The following is a 20,971-nucleotide window of genomic DNA, read 5'->3' on the forward strand; positions in this document are numbered from 1 at the left end:
ACTTCAAAAACAAATCAAGCAACTGTGTTTTGTACAATTTGGAGTTTTTTTAGGACCTACTCCTTACAGCCTGAGTGTGTATAGCATTACAGTAATCCAGCTGTGAGAGATCTAGAGATTGAACCAGTAGTATAAGGGTTTTAGATGTAAAGTAGGGCCTGATGTGCTTAAGCTTCCAGGGGGTTGTGAATGATTTGGAAATGATCTGGAAGACATGTTATTCAAACATGAGCAGATAATCAATGATAATACCAATGATCTTCAGAGTGGATTGTATAGGATAGGAAGTTTGATCACTGGTACACTAATTGAAGGAAGTGGAATCATATGGGTTAGTAATGACCAGAAATTTTGTTTTGTCCCTGTTGAGTTTCAATCTAAATTCAGATGCCCAAGATTCCATGAGGTCAAGGCCTAGTTTTATTTGGTGTAAGATTTCAGAAATATGTTTACTGAAAGGGAGGTAAATAGTGATGTCATCTGCATATATTAAGGTTTTGAAACCTGCAGATTCCAGACTTCTACCTAAGAAAGACATCATTATATTAAATAAAATGGGGAAGAGTGGCGAACCCTGAAGATATTTTATTATGGATATTTCTAATACCTCCCTGCTTAAGGCATCTCATGACTCCAAAAAACTAGTTGTTACCATCTCTGGGGAATTTAATTTAGCCAGCACCCTAGTCAAAAACAATTGCACATCTACTTCCAATTCTGTTTTCCTTCCAATGCAAAATACGTCAATTTGCTATGATCTGACCATAAAACCTCCCAAGAACAGTCTTACACAAATATAGTATCGTCTAATTGGTGACCTCTTATGGGTAGAAGCAGAAGCTGATTGAGTAAAGCCTAATGACGCAAAAAAAAAAGTAAAGCAAATGTAGTTTTAGAATCAGTTGCATTCTCCAAAGGCAAATAAATATCCCCAACCAAAATAACATTTGCATGATTTACACAACCAGAGACAAAATCCAAAAAATTCATCTTGTGCTTCACTCCAACTACCCGGAGGGTGATAACATTAAAATGCATCATAATTGATCTGAACAAGCTAAGATCTATAAAGCTGGGGAGACATGAGCTGATAACAATTTCACTCAAAAGAAAAAAGAAAGATTTGTAAATAACACCAGCTCCCTCTCTCTTTTTTTATATAATAACAATTTATAACCATTTGGACACAATTCACCAATGAGCAGATCATCTTTACTATGAGGCCAAGTTCCCACAGTACATACTAATCCAAATTGTTCTTCTATTATTCAATCCCTGATTAACCTTATTTACCACTGAGCTAGCTTTTATGTAATCGATAGGAATGGGAACATAAGACCTCGTAATTGGATTTGGACATTGAACCTGGTCAACTATCTTTCTTTAAAGAGAGCTCACCGAGGTCTATGAGGACCATTTTGTGCATGTCTATATTTCTGGTAACTATTTCTTTTGCTAGACTATATACCTCTCACAATAGTATTTGATAACTTGGCGAGTATAGGTGATAAGAACTGGTATTTTATAATGCAACATCAAGCATATCAGCTTTATGACCATTAAGCAATATCTATAATACATTAATACTTTTACTTTCAATACTGTACTTTTGTATTAAATTTTAGCTGCCTAAATCTAAAAGCCATATTTTACACTTCACTGGATCCTTCCTCATGTTTTCAAAAACCGGGTTTTCATTGGATCTATTTTGTGCACACAGTTGTATTAACTTTATTATCTCATTTGTGAGCTGGAGATATATAGTATATGTGTGTATGTATGTGTAAATATTATCTATATCTATCTATCTATCTATCTATCTATCTATCTATCTATCTATAGCAATAAGGCAACTTTTTGACTGCATTATGTGTATGACAGATAGATGGAAGTGACCCATCTAGTAGTCTGTCCACTAAGATGGGTAGGATTATGACTAACGTTTCACTATTGTATGCATTTTTCCGTGTATTCTGCAAAATTAATTTGCCATGTTTCTGTAACAAATAATGTTTCTTCACTGTTAGGTCTTGAGACAGCGGCCTAGGTTCATTACCTTAAAGAAACAACCTTCATACCTGGGTGGAGAAAACTTGGAGCTGAGAGATTACCAGCTTGAGGGCCTTAATTGGCTGGCACACTCCTGGTGCAAGTATGTATAATAGGACATCCTACTTAAGGAACTTTCTTATGTTAATGGGAAAAGACCTATGGAAGATCCCTCTTGTGCAAACATCTTGTGACTTTATTGCTTATGTAATACCTCCATTCACTGACATTCTAATTAAAATACTCCACATTCAAAATGTTCTCCTTACCTCAATCCAGACAGGTGAAAGTACTTTGTTAGCGGAGTGATGAGTTATGGGCAAGAGAGAAATATGAGCTGACTTACCTTGTACCCAGTTTGGATTAATGGCAACAGACACCCGACACTAGAAGTACCCTGCCCTAGTTCTAGGTAAAGGGCTTCACTATACTAACTGCTCTGGAATATTTTTTAAAGATAAGGTTGTGCAGAGAGAAGAGAAGGTGAAGGGTCAGCATTACAGTTTAGTACTGTTCACCAAGAGAAAAAAAATTCATATTAGTGGACTTTGAGACTGGAATGTTTAGGTACTTTATTTCACACTAGTAAAAAAGGCCAGTTTCTGACACAAATGAAACGGGCGCTAGCAAGGTTTTCCTCGGAGTGTGTATGTTTGAGAGAGTGTATGTGAGAGTGACTGTGTGTGTGAGAGAGAGAGAGTCTAGGTCATCTTTAGCTTCCAAAACATCAGACAAACTAAGGAGATTTCTTTTTTTATTTATTATTTATGACGTGTGTGAGAATGAGAGTGTGTGCAAGTGCGTATGTGAGACACAGTGTGAGAGAGAGTGTGTTTCACACAGATACAGTGTGTGCGAGAGAGAGTGTGTGTGAGACACAGACACTCTGTGAGACTGAGTGTATGAGACCAAGAGAGTGTGTGAGTGACTGTGTGACACATAGAGAGTGAATGTGATACAGTGTGAGACATAGAGTGTGTGAGAGACAGTGTGTGAGAGTGAGACAGAGAAAGACATTGACTGTGAGAGAGAGAGTGTGTGTGTGACAGAGATACCTCCCCCCTCTCTCTGGTGTCAGACCCCCCCCTCCCTCCCTCTCTCTGGTGTCTGAGCGTTACTGTGCAGGACGCTGAGCTCTGGCTGTGCTTCAAGGAACTGACCAATCCTATTTAATAGAATGCACCTCCCAACATTCTGAAGCCGAGAAACCTCGTGTGGTTGGTCACTTCTGCTTGTGACGAACCCGGAAGTACGTGATGTCAATTCAGGAGATGGATACAGAGAGCAGGAATGCCTCAGCCATGCAGTCAGCTTCAGAATGTTGGAGGTGCGTTTTATTATATAAGATATTTTGAAATGTGGCACCCTGAACTCAAAAGTGCTATATATATAAAAAGACCATGAAATATGTGTTATGGTAATGCAGGGATGTCTAACATGCAGCCTGCTTGGCTTAGGGCAGCATCCCCTATTTGAAATTTTTATCGAAAAATATATTTTTACTCAAGTAGCTAGTACACATGATGTTGGGAATGGGACTTGATATACCACTCCACTGTTGAAGAGTTGCAGTGTTTTTTAGTGGATATAAAGTTAACAGTTTCAAAAGAGATTTAGATTTTGAGTATGAATCATGCAGTAACACTCTAAAAAAAAGAAATTGCACAATTACACCTAATCAGGGTGGGCAGTTTGAATCCTCCTTTAAAGTTAGTTTCCTTAGCATCCTCATCAGACCAATCTAGAACCAGTGGGTTGTGCCCATTGACTAGTAGATGGAGACAGAAAAAAAAAGTCCTGGTTACTTCACCCAGTAAGGGCACCATGCAGCCTTAGGTACTCAGTATTTTTCTGTCTCCAGCGGATGATGATGGATGGATCGTGCGGCTCCTGTCTCAGTTGGAGAACTGGGTATCAGTAGAACAGAGAGATACCTTATTTGAGGTGTTAAGCTCTAAAACAATACAAAAAGAGTAATATAAAGCAAAACCTTTTTTAATTGCCTTTAGAAATATGTACGTCAAAAAAACTATGAAATAGCAAAACATTTCAATCTAGAAAACTCGCATTAAGGTAATCATATAAAAAAGAAGATCAACAAATATCACAGTGTTGTAACCCACTTAAAAACCAAGACTCAGCAATACCAGAAGAAGCTGGCTTACAAGAATTGACTAAAGAGGAAAAGGAAAAGGGCAGACTGAATAAACTAGACAGTCTTCTAAGCATTGTCGCCTGTTGAACTACTATCAGAAGGACAAGCAGCTCCTTTAGACTCGAGAATGAAATCACAATTAAGATGGTTCATAGAAAACATATTGCACATTTATAATCCAAATCAAATGCTTACAAGGAAATTGCAATAGAAATATAAGACCTAATGATAGCACCTTATGTATTAGGGCCAGAAATTGTCTACTCTCCTGAGTCCATTTACATACATCGAAGAAAATCAGGATTCCTCAGCAATCCTCCAGACCGTTCAAGACGCTTGGGTTATGCACTTCTACCAGCAGAGGGAGACTGAGAACACTAAAACTTCTTATACAGAAGGACTTGTGCAGACCTTCTAGTAACCAGTATTTTCTCAGTTTCAGCAGAGGGTAGAAGTGTGCAGCCTGTGCAGTGTACTCAGTCTGGTAGGCCCATTTGGGGTTTCTAGGTTGGGTTGTAAATGTTAGAGAACCCACACTTGGACCTCTATTACAGGGTGTAAGTCCTAAGGGGCTTCTTATTCCCTGTGGGGTGTCACACCCGGGTGGCCGGGTCCCACCCCCTGTGCTCTTCCTCTGGAGGACTGCTTGACCTCGGCTACAGACCTCGTTCTGTACCCTTGAGGCGTTTAGGCATCAGCAACGAGGTTTAAAAAAAAAAAAATAAACATTTTTAAAAGGCGGCTATTTTGGCCGTTCTTGTGGCAGTCCATTCTCCCTGTCTCCTCAGCTCGAAACCTTGGGGTCATCTTTGACTCTTCTCTCTCCTTCTCTGCTCATATCCAGCAGACCGCCAAGACCTGTCGTTTCTTTCTTTACAACATCCGTAAAATCCGCCCCTTTCTTTCCAAGCACTCTACCAAAACCCTCATCCACACCCTTGTCACCTCTCGTTTAGACTACTGCAATCTGCTTCTTGCTGGCCTCCCACTTAGTCACCTCTCCCCTCTCCAGTCCGGTTCAAAACTCTGCTGCCCTGTCTCATCTTCTGCCAGGGTCGCTTACTCATACTACCCCTCTCCTCAAGACCCTTCACTGGCTCCCTATCCGTTTTCGCATCCTGTTCAAACGTCTTCTACTAACCTATAATGTATTCACTCTGCTGCTCCCCAGTATCTTCCACACTCGTCCTTCCCTACACCCTTCCCGTGCACTCCGCTCCATGGATAAATCCTTCTTATCTGTTCCCTTCTCCACTACTGCCAACTCCAGACTTCGCGCCTTCTGTCTCGCTGCACCCTACGCCTGGAATAAACTTCCTGAGCCCCTACGTCTTGCCCCATCCTTGGCCACCTTTAAACCTAGACTGAAAGCCCACCTCTTAACATTGCTTTTGACTCGTAACCACTTGTAACCACTCGCCTCCACCTACCCTCCTCTCTTCCTTCCCGTTCACATTAATTGATTTGATTTGCCTACTTTATTTATTTTTTGTCTATTAGATTGTAAGTTCTTTGAGCGGGGACTGTCTTTCTTCTATGTTTGTGCAGCGCTGCGTATGCCTTGTAGCGCTATAGAAATGCTAAATAGTAGTAGTAGTAGTAGTAAAATGTCTTCAAGGATGTTCTTGCCTTAGGCGGTTTTGCCTATTAGTCTGTCAGAGCAGAAAGCAACTAAGTACATAAGTACATAAGTACATAAGTAGTGCCATACTGGGAAAGACCAAAGGTCCATCTAGCCCAGCATCCTGTCACCGACAGTGGGCCAATCCAGGTTCAAGGGCACCTGGCACGCTCCCCTAAACGTAAAAACATTCCAGACAAGTTATACCTAAAAATGCGGAATTTTTCCAAGTCCATTTATAGCGGTCTATGGACTTGTCCTTTAGGAATCTATCTAACCCTTTTTAACTCTGTCAAGCTAACCGCCTTACCACGTTCATCCGGCAACGAATTCCAGAGTCTAATTACACGTTGGGTGAAGAAAATTTTCTCCGATTCGTTTTAAATTTACCACACTGTAGCTTCAACTCATGCCCTCTAGTCCTAGTATTTTGGATAGCGTGAACAGTCGCTTCACATCCACCCGATCCATTCCACTCATTATTTTATACACTTCTATCATATCTCCCCTCAGCCGTCTCTTCTCCAAGCTGAAAAGCCCTAGCCTTCTCAGCCTCTCTTCATAGGAAAGTCGTCCCATCCCCACTATCATTTTCGTCGCCCTTCGCTGTACCTTTTCCAATTCTACTATATCTTTTTTGAGATACGGAGACCAGTACTGAACACAATACTCCAGGTGCGGTCGCACCATTTGTTTTTATTGTGTTCGCGGCCATTATGTGTAAGCTGGCAAGGTGTCGGTTTTGCGCGAAGCGCGGCTTTGAAGTGAAAGGTGGTCAATGTAAATTTTGTGGGGAGCCTACGTTGTCAGCGCTCTTGCCCCCCTGAGTCGGCAGAGGTGTTGGGCGGCGATTTGACCGCACATTCTGGGTCGGCAACGGCGGGGCCGATTTTGGCGGGAAACGTGGCCATTTTGGCTATGCGTCCCGGGTCCGCCTCGATGGAGCCGTTTTTTGTGGGAAGCTTGGCCCTTTTGGCCGCGCATTCTGTACCAGCGCCGGGGGACCCGAGCGTGGTGGGAAGCGCGCCTAGTTTAGCTGTGGATCATGCGATGGACCTGCCGCCGCAGGAGCGATGGGGGTCCGTCGCAGAGACTGCGGGAAGTGTTGTTGGGGCTTCAGCAGCGTCGGGGGGGGGGGGGGGGGTCTGGTTTCCCTCCTGAGTTTCTTTGGTCTCTGTATAATGCCTGGAGAGCTGGCCCCTCAGGCTGTTTGTTCCCCGGAGGCTGCTAGCTCAGTGGGAGTTAAGCGCCCGCGGGTGGATATTTCGGAACCTATGGAGATACTTTATCTGCCTGGGTCGGAGGTTTGGAGTGACCCAAGAGAGGAGGATCTCTTAGATGAGTCTGAGGATCAGGACCCTCCTTATGAAAAATGCGAACCACTGAAGAATCTTCCCCAGGTCTTACCGCCATCCACCAGAATGACCGTAGCCATTGGCCAGGTGATCTCTACTTTGAAGTTTGCTCCGGCGGCCACTCCCTCTGCGGAGGGACCCCAGGTAGATCCCTTGGTTAAGGGGATTCGGAGAGCCTCCCGTTCCTTTCCCATGAATTCAGACATTAGAGACATGGTTTTTCTGGAATGGTCTGTGCCGGAGGCTACTTGTAAGGCGTCTAGGGCTAGGGCGCAGCTGTATCCTGTGCCTCCGGAAGATTTGGCCCTGCTGAAACCACCTACTGTGGATGCGGTGGTTACGGCGGTTACTAAGGCTACGGCCATTCCGGTGGATGGCGGTATAGCCTTACGGGATCCTTAGGATAGGAAGCTAGAGTCCTTTCTGAAGCGCAGCTTTGATTTGTCGGCTTTGGCCTTGCAAGCCTCTGTGTGTGGGGGCTTGGTAGCCAGAGCTTGTTTCCGTTGGGCGGAGAAGTTCTTGGATGAGCCTACGTTAGATAGGACTGGTTTGGTTCAGGAGCTGGCCAAATTGGAGATGGGATCTTCGTTTTTGGCGGACACCCTTTATGATTTGCTAAGAGCTTCGGCTAAGAATATGGCTCTGGCGGTGACGGCTCACAGGGCTCTTTGGCTTAGGGGGCTGGGTGGCAGATGCGGCCTCTAAAGCAAAGTTGTGTTCTCTACCTTTCAAAGGTTCTATGTTGTTTGGAGAGGACTTGGATAAACTGATGAGTGGTCTTGGGGATACCAAGGTCTCACGGTTGCCGGAGCTACGGCCTAAGTCGGCTAGTCGAGGGGGGTCGGCTAGAGGTCGGTTTAAGGACGTGAGGTGGTACAGGCCGGGCAGATTTGTATTTCCTTCTAAAAGCCGGTTTTTCCAGCGGACGCAGTCCTTTCAAGGGGGTCGTCGAGGAGGTCGGGACTCCTCCGGAGGTGCCGGAAATGGTAATAAGACCTCCTTATGAAGGTGTGAGGGTCCAGCCTCTGGTGGAGGTCAGGGCGCGACTTCGTCTGTTTTATCAGGGATGGACCCAAATTACTTCAGATCAGTGGGTGCTGGAGGTCGTTCGCGATGGTTATGCGCTCGAGTTTGAGCACCCGCTGCTGGATCTGTTTCTTCCCTCTCCTTGTCACTCTCGAGTCAAGTTAAAGGCTATTCAAGAGACTCTGGGTCGCTTAATCCAGTTGGAAGCTGTGGTACCCGTTCCTCGGCATGAGCAGGGAATGGGGTTGTTGTTCCATTACTTTGTGGTGCCGAAGAAGGAGGACCAGTTTCGACCCATTTTAGATCTCAAGAGGGTCAATGGGGTGCTCAAGGTGCCATCCTTCCGCATGGAGACTCTACACTCGTCATAGTGGCTGTTCGTCAGGGAGAATTTCTCACGTGACTGGATCTCACGGAAGCGTATCTGCACGTGCCGATTCGAGAGGCCCATCAGCGTTTCCTTCGTTTTGCTGTTTTAGGGAGGCACTTTCAGTTCTGTGCTCTGCCTTTTGGTCTGGCAACGGCTCCATGCACCTTCTCCAAGATAATGGTGGTGGTAGCAGCGGCTTTGCGGAGGCAGGGAATTCTGGTGCATCCGTATCTGGACGACTGGTTGATTCGGGCGAAGTCTCGGGCTCACAGTGTTGCGGCGACGTCTCAGGTGGTCGTGTTTCTGGAATCGCTCGGATGGGTAGTGAATGTAGTCAAGTCAGTTGATCCCATCGCAGAGTCTGGAGTACTTGGGAGTGCGGTTCGACACGGCAGTGGGTCGTGTTTTTCTGCCGGATTCTCGGATCGCCTCTCTTCAGCAGCAGGTCCGGCTGTTAATGACCGTTCAGAGTCCGACGGTTCGAATGTACCTTTGGGTTCTGGGCCTCATGGCAGCGACAATAGAGGTAGTACCATGGGCCAAGGCGTATATGCGTCAGCTTCAGTCGGCTCTGTTGTCCCGGTGGTCTCCCCAGATACACAGTTTGGAGTTGCAGTTGCCATTGAGGGGGGGCTCCTCGGCGCAGTCTCCAGTGGTGGCTGTGCTCGGCCCATCTGAAAAAGGGCATGCCATTGGAACCTCCTCAGGGGGTGATTCTGGTAACGGATGCCAGTCTGCTGGGCGGGGGAGCTCAGTGTCTCAGTCTGTCCACGCAGGGGTGGTGGTCGACGGAGGAAGCTCAGTGGTCTATCAACCGGTTGGAGACAAGGGCGATTTGGCTAGCTCTGTTGGCGTTTCGCTCAAGTGTGGTCGGAAAGGCGGTAAGAGTCATGTCAGACAACGCGACAGCGGTAGCGTATGTCAACTGGCAGGGTGGTACAAAGAGTCCGCGGTTGGCAATCGAGACGGCTCTGCTCATGAGTTGGGCGGAAAGGCATCTAGTGCAGATTTCGACGGCGCACGTGGCCGAGGTGGACAACGTGAACGCGGATTTTCTAAGCAGATGCATGTTGGACCCCGGAGAATGGTCTCTGCACCAGTCGGGTGTTCGACCAGATAGTTCTAAAGTGGGGAATGCCAGTAGTGGATCTCATGGCGTCGGCACAGAATGCTCAGGTTCCTCGGTATTTCAGTTGGCGTCGGGATCCGCGAGTGGAAGGGATCGATGCGTTGGTCCTTCCATGGCCTCAGCAGGTGTTGCTGTACGTATTTCCCCCCTGGCCCTTGATAGGTCGAGTCCTACAGAGGGTAGAATGTCATGCGGGTCCGGTGTTGTGGTGGCTCCGAAGTCGGCCGTGGTTTGGGATCTGATGCGCCTGTTAGAAGGTGAGCCTCTGCGGCTGGGGGGCTCGGTGCTGTTGTGTCAGGGTCCAATTGTCATGCTGGATCCGGCTCGGTTCTCTCTTACGGTGTGGCCCTTGAGAAGGAACGGTTGAGAAGGAAACGGTTTTCTCAGGTGATTCAGATGATGCTGCAGTCTCTGAAACGTTCGACGTCTTTGGCCTACGTGCGTGTGTGCTGCATATTTGAAGATTGGTGTGGGGACCGGGCGTGTGTCCCTTCGACAGCTTCTGTGTCGTGCATTTTAGATTTCTTGCAGGATGGGTTTGAGAAGGGCCTTTCATTGTCATCTTTGAAGGTGCAGCTGGCTGCTTTGGCGTGTTTTCGGGGTAAGGTGCAGGGCAGCTCGGTTGCGTCTTCCCCAGATGTGGTCCGTTTTTTGAGGGGGGTGAAGTTGCTTCGTCCTCCTCAGTGGCCGGTAGTTCCTCAGTGGGATCTTAATATCGTTCTTGACTCTTTGGCGGGTTCTCCTTTTGAGCCTTTGGAGTCTTGTTCGATAAAAGACCTTACTATGAAGATGGTCTTTTTGGTAGCTATATCGTCGGCTCGCAGGATTTCGGAACTTCAGGCTCTTTCATGTAGGCCTCCGTTTCTGTGGTTTTCTAAGGAAAAGGTTTTGCTGCGTCCAGTCCCTTCGTTTTTGCCTGAGGTGGTATCCTCCTCTCATGTCAATCAGGTGATTTTCGTTGCTGGTCTTGGGGGACCAGACGGGGGATGCTTCTCAGCGTCGTTTGGCGAAATTGGATGTGCGCAGAGTGTTGAAGGTTTACTTGCGCAGTCGGAGGAATTCAGGTGTTTGGACAGGTTGTCCTTCATGGGGGGCCTAAGAAGGGAGCGGCTGCTTCTAAGGCATCTATAGCTCGGTGGTTGAAGGATGCAATCTCTTCGGCTTACATATTGCATGGCCGTATGGGGCCGGTGGGGCTCAAGGCACATTCCACTAGGGGGATGGTGGCTTCTTGGGCAGAGAGTAGTTTTGTTCCACCGGTGTACATTTGTAGAGCGGCAGTGTGGTCCTCCCTGCATTCTTTTCTCAAACATTACAGAGTGGATGTACAGGCAAGGGAGGATGCCAGTTTTGGGAGCTGCAGTCCTGTCCTCTGGGGCTTCGCAGGTCCCACCCTTAGATGTGTTTACTGCTTTGGTACGGCCCAAGCGTCTTGAACGGTCTGGAGGATTGCTGAGGAAGGTGAAATTAGACCTTGCCTGCTAATTTTCTTTCCTCTAGATCCTCCAGACCGTTCAAGAGCCCACCCAGTGTATTTTCTTTAGACTTCAGTTGCTGATATTTCTAGTAGCTCCTGTGATTTGGGTCCTGGAGTTTTACTAAGGGCAGTTTGTGGTACCATTTGTGGCCATCTGCAGTTGAATTCCCCCTTCTTAAGGGGAGGAGATCTGAGTGTGGATTCAGTGGTTTTGTTTAGGTGGAGGTGTTTTGTTCCTCTGCTTTGTTACTGTTTTACTGGTTAGTAGAAGGTCTGCACAGGCTACTTGTATAAAAAGTTTTAGTGTTCTCAGTCTCCCTCTGCTGGTAGGAGTGCATAACCCAAGCGTCTTGAACGGTCTGGAGGATCTAGAGGAAAGAACATTAGCAGGTAAGGCCTAATTTCACCATAGTAGGTATTTCTGTGTTCCAGGTGGGCTCACAGATTTGTACAGAAATAAGAGTTAAAAGTGGGAGTTACACCTGGGTCCTGTTGTTCAAGGTCCACTGCACTGACAACTAGGCTACGCCTTACACTTGCTTGTTGCTGTATTAGGAATGGCCATAATACCTGAAGCTTTCAAAGAGCCTGGCATCCATTGTCACTTTTCACTTTTAGGGATGGTGGAGAGGGGTTAGTAACCACTGGGAGATTAAGGGAGGGGTCATACCTTCATCCCTGCAGAGGTCAGCTGCTCAATTAGGACACCTTTTTGTACTTTGGATTTGAGTGAAACAGGTCTAGATAAAAATGTCTTTTGTTGCCTTGGGCGTTCTTTTCCGTTCTATTATCATTGTGTTTTGGGCCATTTTGAGATGGTCATCTGCTTCGAATATGGGTGCCATAGGGTGATTTCGATAACATAATTTAATCAGATTGATTTCATTGAACTTTTTTAGTACTTTTTAAAATTATTTTAAAGTTATCTTTTACTTACAAAAACAGACAACTTGAGTTCAAGGATGTTTCAAACTAGGATGTGTAAACATAAAAGCATCTTAGAAGATGGATACTCAATTTGTGACACATGGAAAGGTGCAAAATCACAGTTTTCAGTCACTACAGTGATTATGCATAGACATGAAATTGAACTGCACAAGATGGGATCAGACAAAAGAACTTTTTAAAAGAGAACAGCATTGTTGGATTTTTAAATTAGTGTTGAGCCTTTTGGTCTTAATGTCTCCATATAATGGGGAACCGTTTTGGATTAACAAGTTAAGATTTTCTATGCTTTTTTTTTTTTTTTTTTGAAGTGGGAGTTTTGGATTTGACAATTCTTCCTTCTGATTGGCACAGTTACAGCAAGGGAAGAGTTTCTGTGTTATGTAATGAGGTGTGATCCAGAAGAGTTAAATCACTTTCAGCGGTAGCATGCATTTCACTGGTGAAGAATTGTCTGTTTTAATAATTAAAATGAAAAGATGCTTTTAAATTATGAATTTTTTTTTTTTACAGGTTAGTTGAATCTAGTCTGATTTACATTATATTATAGAAATTACTTTATGGGGCTCATTTTCAAAGCACATAGACTTACAAAATTCCATAGGTTACTATCTAACTTTGTAAATCTAAGTGCTTTGAAAATATGCCTCCACGTGTCCCTGATGGCAGGGTATGTGAAACATTGTCGGTATTGGACTTGGTAAGTGGACTTGATAATATCAAAAGTGGTTTCACTTTGAAGACATTTCATTCATTGAACAAGTTAAATTTTTTGTTTTGAATTTTGTACTAAAGCATTTGCTTGATTACTGATGATTATTCAATATAATAGAAATTTATTTTTGAACGAAGGCTTATGACCTGTAATTGATAGTTCAGTTCTAGCCAAAGCATTTTTTGCTAGTGCTTTCAAGTACTGTTTGTTTTTGAGGTCTTTTTTCCCTCCATATCTGTATTTAATATTTGTCTGTTTCTTTTCAGTTTGAGATATTATGTTGTGGAGAAGATATATATTTTTTTGGGGGGTGGAGGGGGGGTGCTCAGACTAGCAACACAGCCCATTAAACTTATCTTTCAGCATTTTTAGAAAAAAGAAGATATTCTAATTGAGTACATTCTACATCAGGGATTATCCTCCCTCCTTGTGTACATAATGTTAATGATAGTCTTATTAAACTTGGCAGGATGGCCTTACATAGAGAAAGTGTTAAATTTCAGGTCAGGTGAAGCACTGTTTTCCTTGACTACATACAACAGAATGATCCTCCTTGGAGATTTGTGAGGTTACTTAACTGTATTCTTTCTTTTTGAAACTGGCTCTTTCAAAATGAGTTTGTGTAAAGTTTCTTCAAAAACATCAAAATTCTAGACATATCAGCAAGGTTAGATACATTATTTTAAATTGTAGTATTCAGTTGGGAAATACATTTGCTTTCCAGAAATACAGCTGATTCAAGTTTGTTTATACTGACTCGGACAGTGCAGACATATTGCAGAATTTAGCTGTGGTTTCTTGATTCTCCATCTACAGGAATAACAGTGTGATCCTTGCTGATGAAATGGGGTTGGGAAAAACCATCCAAACAATCTCCTTCCTCTCCTATCTGTTCCACCAGCATCAACTGTATGGTCCCTTCATTTTGGTTGTGCCATTGTCCACCTTGACATCCTGGCAGCGGGAGTTCGAGATATGGGCACCAGATCTAAATGTGGTAGTTTATATAGGTGACCTCGTGAGCAGAAATACGGTATGTGAATGCAAATGATACCTGCTGAACTGAGCTGTAGATATCTTTTTCTTTTTCAGGCAGCAAATGACTGACTTAACTCAATGCTTTCATGCCATTAAGTGAAGCTACTTACCTGTAACAGGTATTCAAGGACAGCAGGCCTTACAGTCTCACAAGTGGGTAACGCGGCACTTCATTGCCCAGTCCAGAGCTTATGATAAGCTTTGTGGAGCTCATGACATGCTCCACCATGCATGTGTGGGTGCCTTCCCACCTACTGTGAGGGTATGGTTACCGCAGTTAATTACTAAAGCATAAAAAGTAAAGTAAAATAATAGGAGACAACTCCAAGGGGAAGTGGGAGGATTTGTGAGAATATAAGGCCTGTCCTCGCAGAATACCTTGACATGACCCTCCAGTGTCAGCCCAGCCTGGGCATAAGTGAAAGAAATACAATCTGCCATCTAATTAGAGAATATGCATTTCCCGATGGCGACTCCCATCCTTTTGGGATCAAAAGAAACAAAACGTTGGGTGGACTGTCAGTGGGGCCTTGTCTACTCCACATAATAGGCCAATGCTCGCAGTCCAAAGTGTGCAAGGTGCTCTCGCCAGGATCGGTATGAGGTCAGGGAAAGAATGTTGGCAAGACAATCGACTGGTTTAGATGGAACTCTGACACAACCTTTGGAAGGAACTTAGGGTGCGGCGGAGGACTCTTCTGTTATGATGAAACTTAGTATACTACTACTACTACTTAACATTTCTACAGCGCTACTAGGGTTACGCAGCGCTGTACAATTTAACAAAAAGAGACAGTCCCTGCTCAAAGAGCTTACAATCTAATAGACAAGTATAATAGTATAAGGTGCATCCACTACTAGAACCTGCAGCTCACTGACCCTATGAGCTGAAGTAGCAGCCAATAAAAAAAATTACCTTCCAGGTCAAGTACTTCAGATGGCAGGAATTCAGTGACTCGAAAGGAGCTTTTATCAACTGGCTGAGAACAATGTTGAGGTCCTATGACACAGGCAGAGGTTTGACAGGGGGCTTTGAGAAAAGCAAACCTCTCATGAAGTGAACCAACTAGAGGTTGTCCATAAATGGGCTTACCCTCTACACAGTGATGATAAGCACTAATTGCACTGAGGTGAACCCTTACAGAGTTGGTCTTGAGAACAGCACAGAGAGGTGTAGAAGGTATTCAAGCAGGGTATATATAGGGCAGGAAATAGGATCTAGGGCCTTGCCCTCACACCAGATGACAAACCTCCTCCATTCGAAAGAATAACACCTCTTAGTGAAATCTTTCCTGGAAGCCAGCAAGACCCGGGAGACACCCTCTGACAGGCCTAAAGAAGCAAATTCTAGACTCTCAACATCCAGGCTGAGAGGGTCAGAGACTGAATGTTGGGATGTAGAAGAGATCCCTCGTTCTGCATGATGAGGTTCGGAAAACACTCCAATCTCCACAGTTCGGAGGATAACTCCAGAAGAAGAGGGAACCAGATCTGCCGTGGCCAGTAAGGCACAATCAAGATCATGATCCTGTGGTCTTGCTTGAGTTTTAGCAAAGTCTTCCCCACAGAAGGAATAGGAGGCTATACATAAAGAAGACCTGTCCCCCAATGCCAGAGGAAGGCGTCTGACTCTAGTCTATTATGGGCCTGAAGTCTGGAACAGAACTGAGGGACTTTATCCGGGAAATTATAGACCGGTGAGTCTGACGTCGGTGCCGGGGAAAATGGTAGAGGCTATTATCAAAAACAAAATTACAGAGCACATCCGAGGACATGGATTACTGAGACCAAGTCAGCATGGCTTTTGTGTGGGGAAATCTTGCCTAACCAATTTACTTCAATTCTTTGAAGGAGTGAACAAACATGTGGACAAAGGGAGTCGGTTGATATTGTGTATCTGGATTTTCAAAAGGCGTTTGACAAGGTACCTCATGAAAGGCTACAGAGGAAATTGGAGGGTCATGGGATAGGAGGAAATGTCCTATTGTGGATTAAAAACTGGTTGAAGGATAGGAAACAGAGAGTGGGGGTTAAATGGGCAGTATTCACAATGGAGAAGGGTAGTTAGTGGGGTTCCTCAGGGGTCCGTGCTAGGACCGCTGCTTTTTAATATATTTATAAATGATTTAGAGATGGGAGTAACTAGCGAGGTAATTAAATTTGCTGATGATACAAAATTATTCAAAGTCGTTAAATCGCGACAGGATTGTGAAAAATTACAAGAGGACCTTACGAGACTGGGAGACTGGGCGGCTAAATGGCAGATGATGTTTAATGTGAGCAAGTGCAAGGTGATGCATGTGGGAAAAAAGAACCCAAATTATAGCTACGTCATGCAAGGTTCCACGTTAGGAGTTACGGACCAAGAAAGGGATCTGGGTGTCGTCGTCGATAACACACTGAAACCTTCTGCTCAGTGTGCTGCTGCGGCTAAGAAAGCGAATAGAATGCTGGGTATTATCAGGAAAGGTATGGAAAACAGGTGTGAGGATGTTATAATGCCGTTGTATCGTTCCATGGTGCGACCGCACCTTGAGTATTGTGTTCAATTCTGGTCGCCGCATCTCAAGAAAGATATAGTAGAATTGGAAAAGGTGCAGCGAAGGGCGACTAAAATGATAGCGGGGATGGGACGACTTCCCTATGAAGAAAGACTAAGGAGGCTAGGCCTATACAGCTTGGAGAAGAGACGGCTAAGGGGAGACATGATAGAGGTATATAAAATAATGAGTGGAGTGGAACAGGTGGATGTGAAGCGTCTGTTCACGCTTTCCAAAAATACTAGGACTAGGGGCATGCGATGAAACTACAGTGTAGTAAATTTAAAACAAATCGGAGAAACTTTTTCTTCACCCAACGTGTAATTAAACTCTGGAATTCGTTGCCGGAGAAAGTGGTGAAGGCGGTTAGCTTAGCAGAGTTTAAAAAGGGGTTGGACGGTTTCCTAAAGGACAAGTCCATAAACCGCTACTAAACGGACTTGGAAAACTCCAAAATTCCAGGAATAACATGTATAGAATGTTTGTACGTTTGGAAGCTTGCCAGGTGCCCTTGGCCTAGATTGGCCGCTGTCGTGGACAGGATGCTGGGCTCGATGGACCCTTGGTCTTTTCCCAGTATGGCATTACTTATGTACTTATGACTTTGTGGTTCAGGTGAGTGGCAGAGCAGAGGGGTCCACTGAGAGGGTGCCCCACGCTTGGAAGGTCTTGTGGCCAATGCCCATGTTGAGGAACCACTCGTGTGGTTGCATAACCCTGCTCAGTCTGTTGGCCAGACTGTTGCTTTTGCCCATCAGATAAGTGGCCCAAAGGAACATGCCGTGCTGGCGAGCCCAACACCACATCCGAACGGCGGCCTGACACAGAGGGCATGATCCAGTGCCTTCCTGCTTGTTGGTATTGTCTGTTTGAATTAGTGCAATTTAGTTGGACAGCCGATCTCTGAAGGCCTTTAGAGCTTTCCAGATCGCTCGGAGCTCCAGAAGGTTGATCTGAAGACCTATTTCCTGAAGGGACCAGGCTCCCTGAGTGTGAAGCCCATCTACATGAGTTCCCCAACTGAGGAGACATGTATCCATTGTCAGTACCTTTTGAGACTAAGGAATTTGGAATGGAAGTCCCAGAGTCAAAACAGATTGAATGGTCCACCAGAGCAGAGACTAAAAAAGTTCTGGAGACACTCAGATGACATCTGCTAGATTTCCCATAGCCAGACACCACTGGGAGGCTGGGGTCCATTGTGAGAATCTCACGTGCAGGCATGTCATGGGTGTCACATAAATTGTGTAAGTTATATGGCCCAACAACCTCACCATCTGCCGAGCTGTGACCTGTGAAGTTCGAACCTGGGAAGCCAGAGTGACTAGAGTCTGCTCTTGGTCCTGGGAGAAAAGCTTGAAACTTGTGTATCGAGCATGGCTCCAATGAATTTTAATTGTTGAACAGGGTGAGGATAGGACTTGGTGTAGTTTATGACAAACCCTAGTAACTCTAGCACCTGTATAGTTCTTCATGGACTCCTGAGCATAAGTACATAAGTAATGCCACACTGGGAAAAGACCAAGGGTCCATCGAGCCCAGCATCCTGTCCACGACAGCGGCCAATCCAGGCCAAGGGCACCTGGCAAGCTTCCCAAACGTACAAACATTCTATACATGTTATTCCTGGAATTGTGGATTTTTCCCAAGTCCATTTAGTAGTGGTTTTTGGACTTGTCCTTTAGGAAACCGTCTAACCCCTTTTAAATTCTGCCAAGCTAACCGCTTTCACCACGTTCTCCGGCAACGAATTCCAGAGCTTAATTATGCGTTGGGTGAAGAAACATTTTCTCTGATTTGTTTTAAATTTACTACACTGTAGTTTCATCGCATGCCCCCTAGTCCTAGTATTTTTGGAAAGCGTGAACAGATGCGTCACATCCACCTGTTCCACTCCACTCATTATTTTATATACCTCTATCATGTCTCCCCTCAGCCGCCTCTTCTCCAAGCTGAAAAGCCCTAGCCTCCTTAGTCTTACTTCATAGGGAAGTCGTCCCATCCCCGCTATCATTTTAGTCGCCCTTCGCTGCACCTTTTCCAATTCTACTATATATTTCTTGAGATGTGGCTACCAGAATTGAACACAATGCTCAAGGTGCGGTCTTTCAACATGCTGTTCACTAGCCAATCGTCCAGGTAAGGGAATACATGGATTCCCAGTCCATTTAGAAATGCTGCAACTACCGTTGGACATTTGATAAATACCCTGGGAATTGACGTGAGGCCAAAAGGCAACATGCGGTAATGGTAGTAATATGTTCCCAACCGAAATTGGAGATACTTCCGGTGGGCGGGAAGTATCAGGATGTGAGTATATGCATCCTTTTAAGTCCAGAGAGCATAACCAATCATTTTCTTGAATTATGAGTAGAAGGGTGCCCAGGAAAACCATCCTGAACTTTTCTTTGACCAGGAATTTGTTAGGGCTCTTAGGTTTAGGATGGGACGCATCCCTTCTGTCTTCTTTTGCATGAGGAAGTATCTGGAATATAATCTCTGCCCTTCTACCCCTGGTGGAACAGGTTCAACCCATGGGCCTTTAGAAGGGTGGAGAGTTCCTCTGCAAGTACCTGCTCGTGCTGAGAGCTGAAGTAATTAGCTCTCAGCGGGCAATATGGAGGTTTTCGAAGACAAGGGCGTATCCGAGACAAGCTATTTAAAGAACCTATCGGTCGGAGGTTACCAGGGGTCACCTTTTATCAAAAAACTTCAGCCTCCCCCCGACTGGCAAGTCATTCTGGACGGAAACACTTACAGCAGCTATGCTCTACTGGAGCCAGTCAAAAGCTCGACCCTTTGACTAAGGAGCAGCAGGGGCCTTAGGTGCATTCTGTTGACGAGAATGAGTGCACTGGGGCTGAGCCTGGGCAGGCTGGTGAGCAGAGGTGGCATACCTACGTCTGGCACTTCTCGACTTGCTAAAAGAACTCTTGGATGAGGAGGCTGTTGCAGAAGGTGGGATTTGGTCAGTAACCTCTTCAACCTTCTCTCCAAAAAAGTTATCCTGCTGGCACGGGACATCTGCCAACATCTGCTGAGCTGGCTGTTCACGTCAGAAACACACAGCCCTGAGAGTCTGTGCATTACTGTACTCTGGGCAGAGATCCTGGATGCCACGTCAAGGGTGTCGTAGGTGCCCCTGGCCAAGAACTTCTGACATGCCTTCTGCTGTTTGGCCAACTGGTGAACTGATATGGCCTGCTCCGGTGGGAAAGAGTCTGCCAAGTCTAGCAACTTGTGCACTGAGTCCCACAGGTGGCCAAGAACTTGTGACACACCTTCTGCTTCCCGGCCAACTGGTGAACTGACTTGGCCTGCTCCAGTTCAAGAGAGTCTGCCAATTCTAGCAACTTGCGCTCAGAGTTTCACAACTACACGCTAATGAAGAGCTGGTAGGACTGTATACAGGGCACAAGCATTGGGCTTGGAACATCTTCCTCCTGGGACTTCTGCTTTTTAACATATTTATAAATGATCTAGAGATGTGAATAACTAGTGAGATAATTTAATTTGCTGATGGCTTAAAGTTATTCAAAGTTGTTAAATCACAAGAGGATTGTGAAAAATTGCAAGTGGATCTTTCGAAACTGAGAGACTAGGCATCCAAATAGCAGATAACTTTTACTGTGAGCAAATGCAAAGTGATGCATGTGAGAAATAGGAACCCAAGCTATAGCTACGTGATGCAAGGTTACACATTATGAGTCTCCACCCAGGAAAAGGATCTAGATATCATTGATACGTTGTAACCCTCTGCTCAATGTGCAGTGACGGCCAAGAAAGCAAGTAGAATGTTAGGAATTATTAGCAAAGGAATGGAAAACAAAACTGAGAATGTTATAATGCCTTTGTATCGCTTCATGGTGCAGCCACACCTCATACTGTATGCAGTTCTGGTCATCACATCTCAAAAAAAATATTATGGAATTAGAAAAGGTACAGAGAAGGGCTACGAAAATTATAAAGGGGATTGGACAACTTCCCTATGAGGAAAGGCTAAAGCGGCTAGGGCTCTTCAGCTTGGAGAAAAGACAACTGAGGGGAGATATGATAGAGGTTTACAAAGTATTGAGTGGAGTGGAACAGGTAGATGTGAATCTCCTGTTTACTCTTTCCAAAAATACTAGGACTAGGGGGCATGCAAAGAAGCTACTGAGTAGTAAATTTAAACGAATCGGAGAAAATACTCTGGAATTCGTTGCCAGAGAATGTGGTAAATGCTTAGCAGGGTTTAAAAATAGTTATCTCTTAAATGAAATGTCCATAAGCCTTTATTAAGATGGACTTTGGAAAATCCACTGCATATTTCTAGGATAAGCAGCATAAAGTGTATTGTACTGTTTTGGGATCTTGCCCAGGTACTTTTCACCTGTATTGGACACTGTTGGAAACAAGATATTGGGCTTGATGGACCTTTGGTCTGTCCCAGTATGGCAGTGCTTATGTTCTTATGATTGCGTGCTGAATTAAGACGATCATAGAGGTAGCATACATTTTGGTGAATATGGTGGTTCCTGGCAGCCTTCAAGCTCATTCAACCAGAGCCCA

General features: G+C 45.0%; 1 protein-coding gene across 1 annotated transcript in view; it reads left to right on the top strand.

Moving 5' to 3' along the window:
- Positions 1–20,971, top strand: part of CHD2 (chromodomain helicase DNA binding protein 2) — a 434,678-nt gene that overhangs the window by 265,446 nt on the left and 148,261 nt on the right. The window contains 2 exon segments of the mRNA XM_030189719.1: positions 2,028–2,152; positions 13,659–13,875. Coding sequence (XP_030045579.1) covers positions 2,028–2,152; positions 13,659–13,875 — 342 coding nt within the window.

This window comes from Microcaecilia unicolor, chromosome 1, assembly GCF_901765095.1.
Source record: "Microcaecilia unicolor chromosome 1, aMicUni1.1, whole genome shotgun sequence".
In the NCBI taxonomy this organism is placed as follows: domain Eukaryota; kingdom Metazoa; phylum Chordata; class Amphibia; order Gymnophiona; family Siphonopidae; genus Microcaecilia; species Microcaecilia unicolor.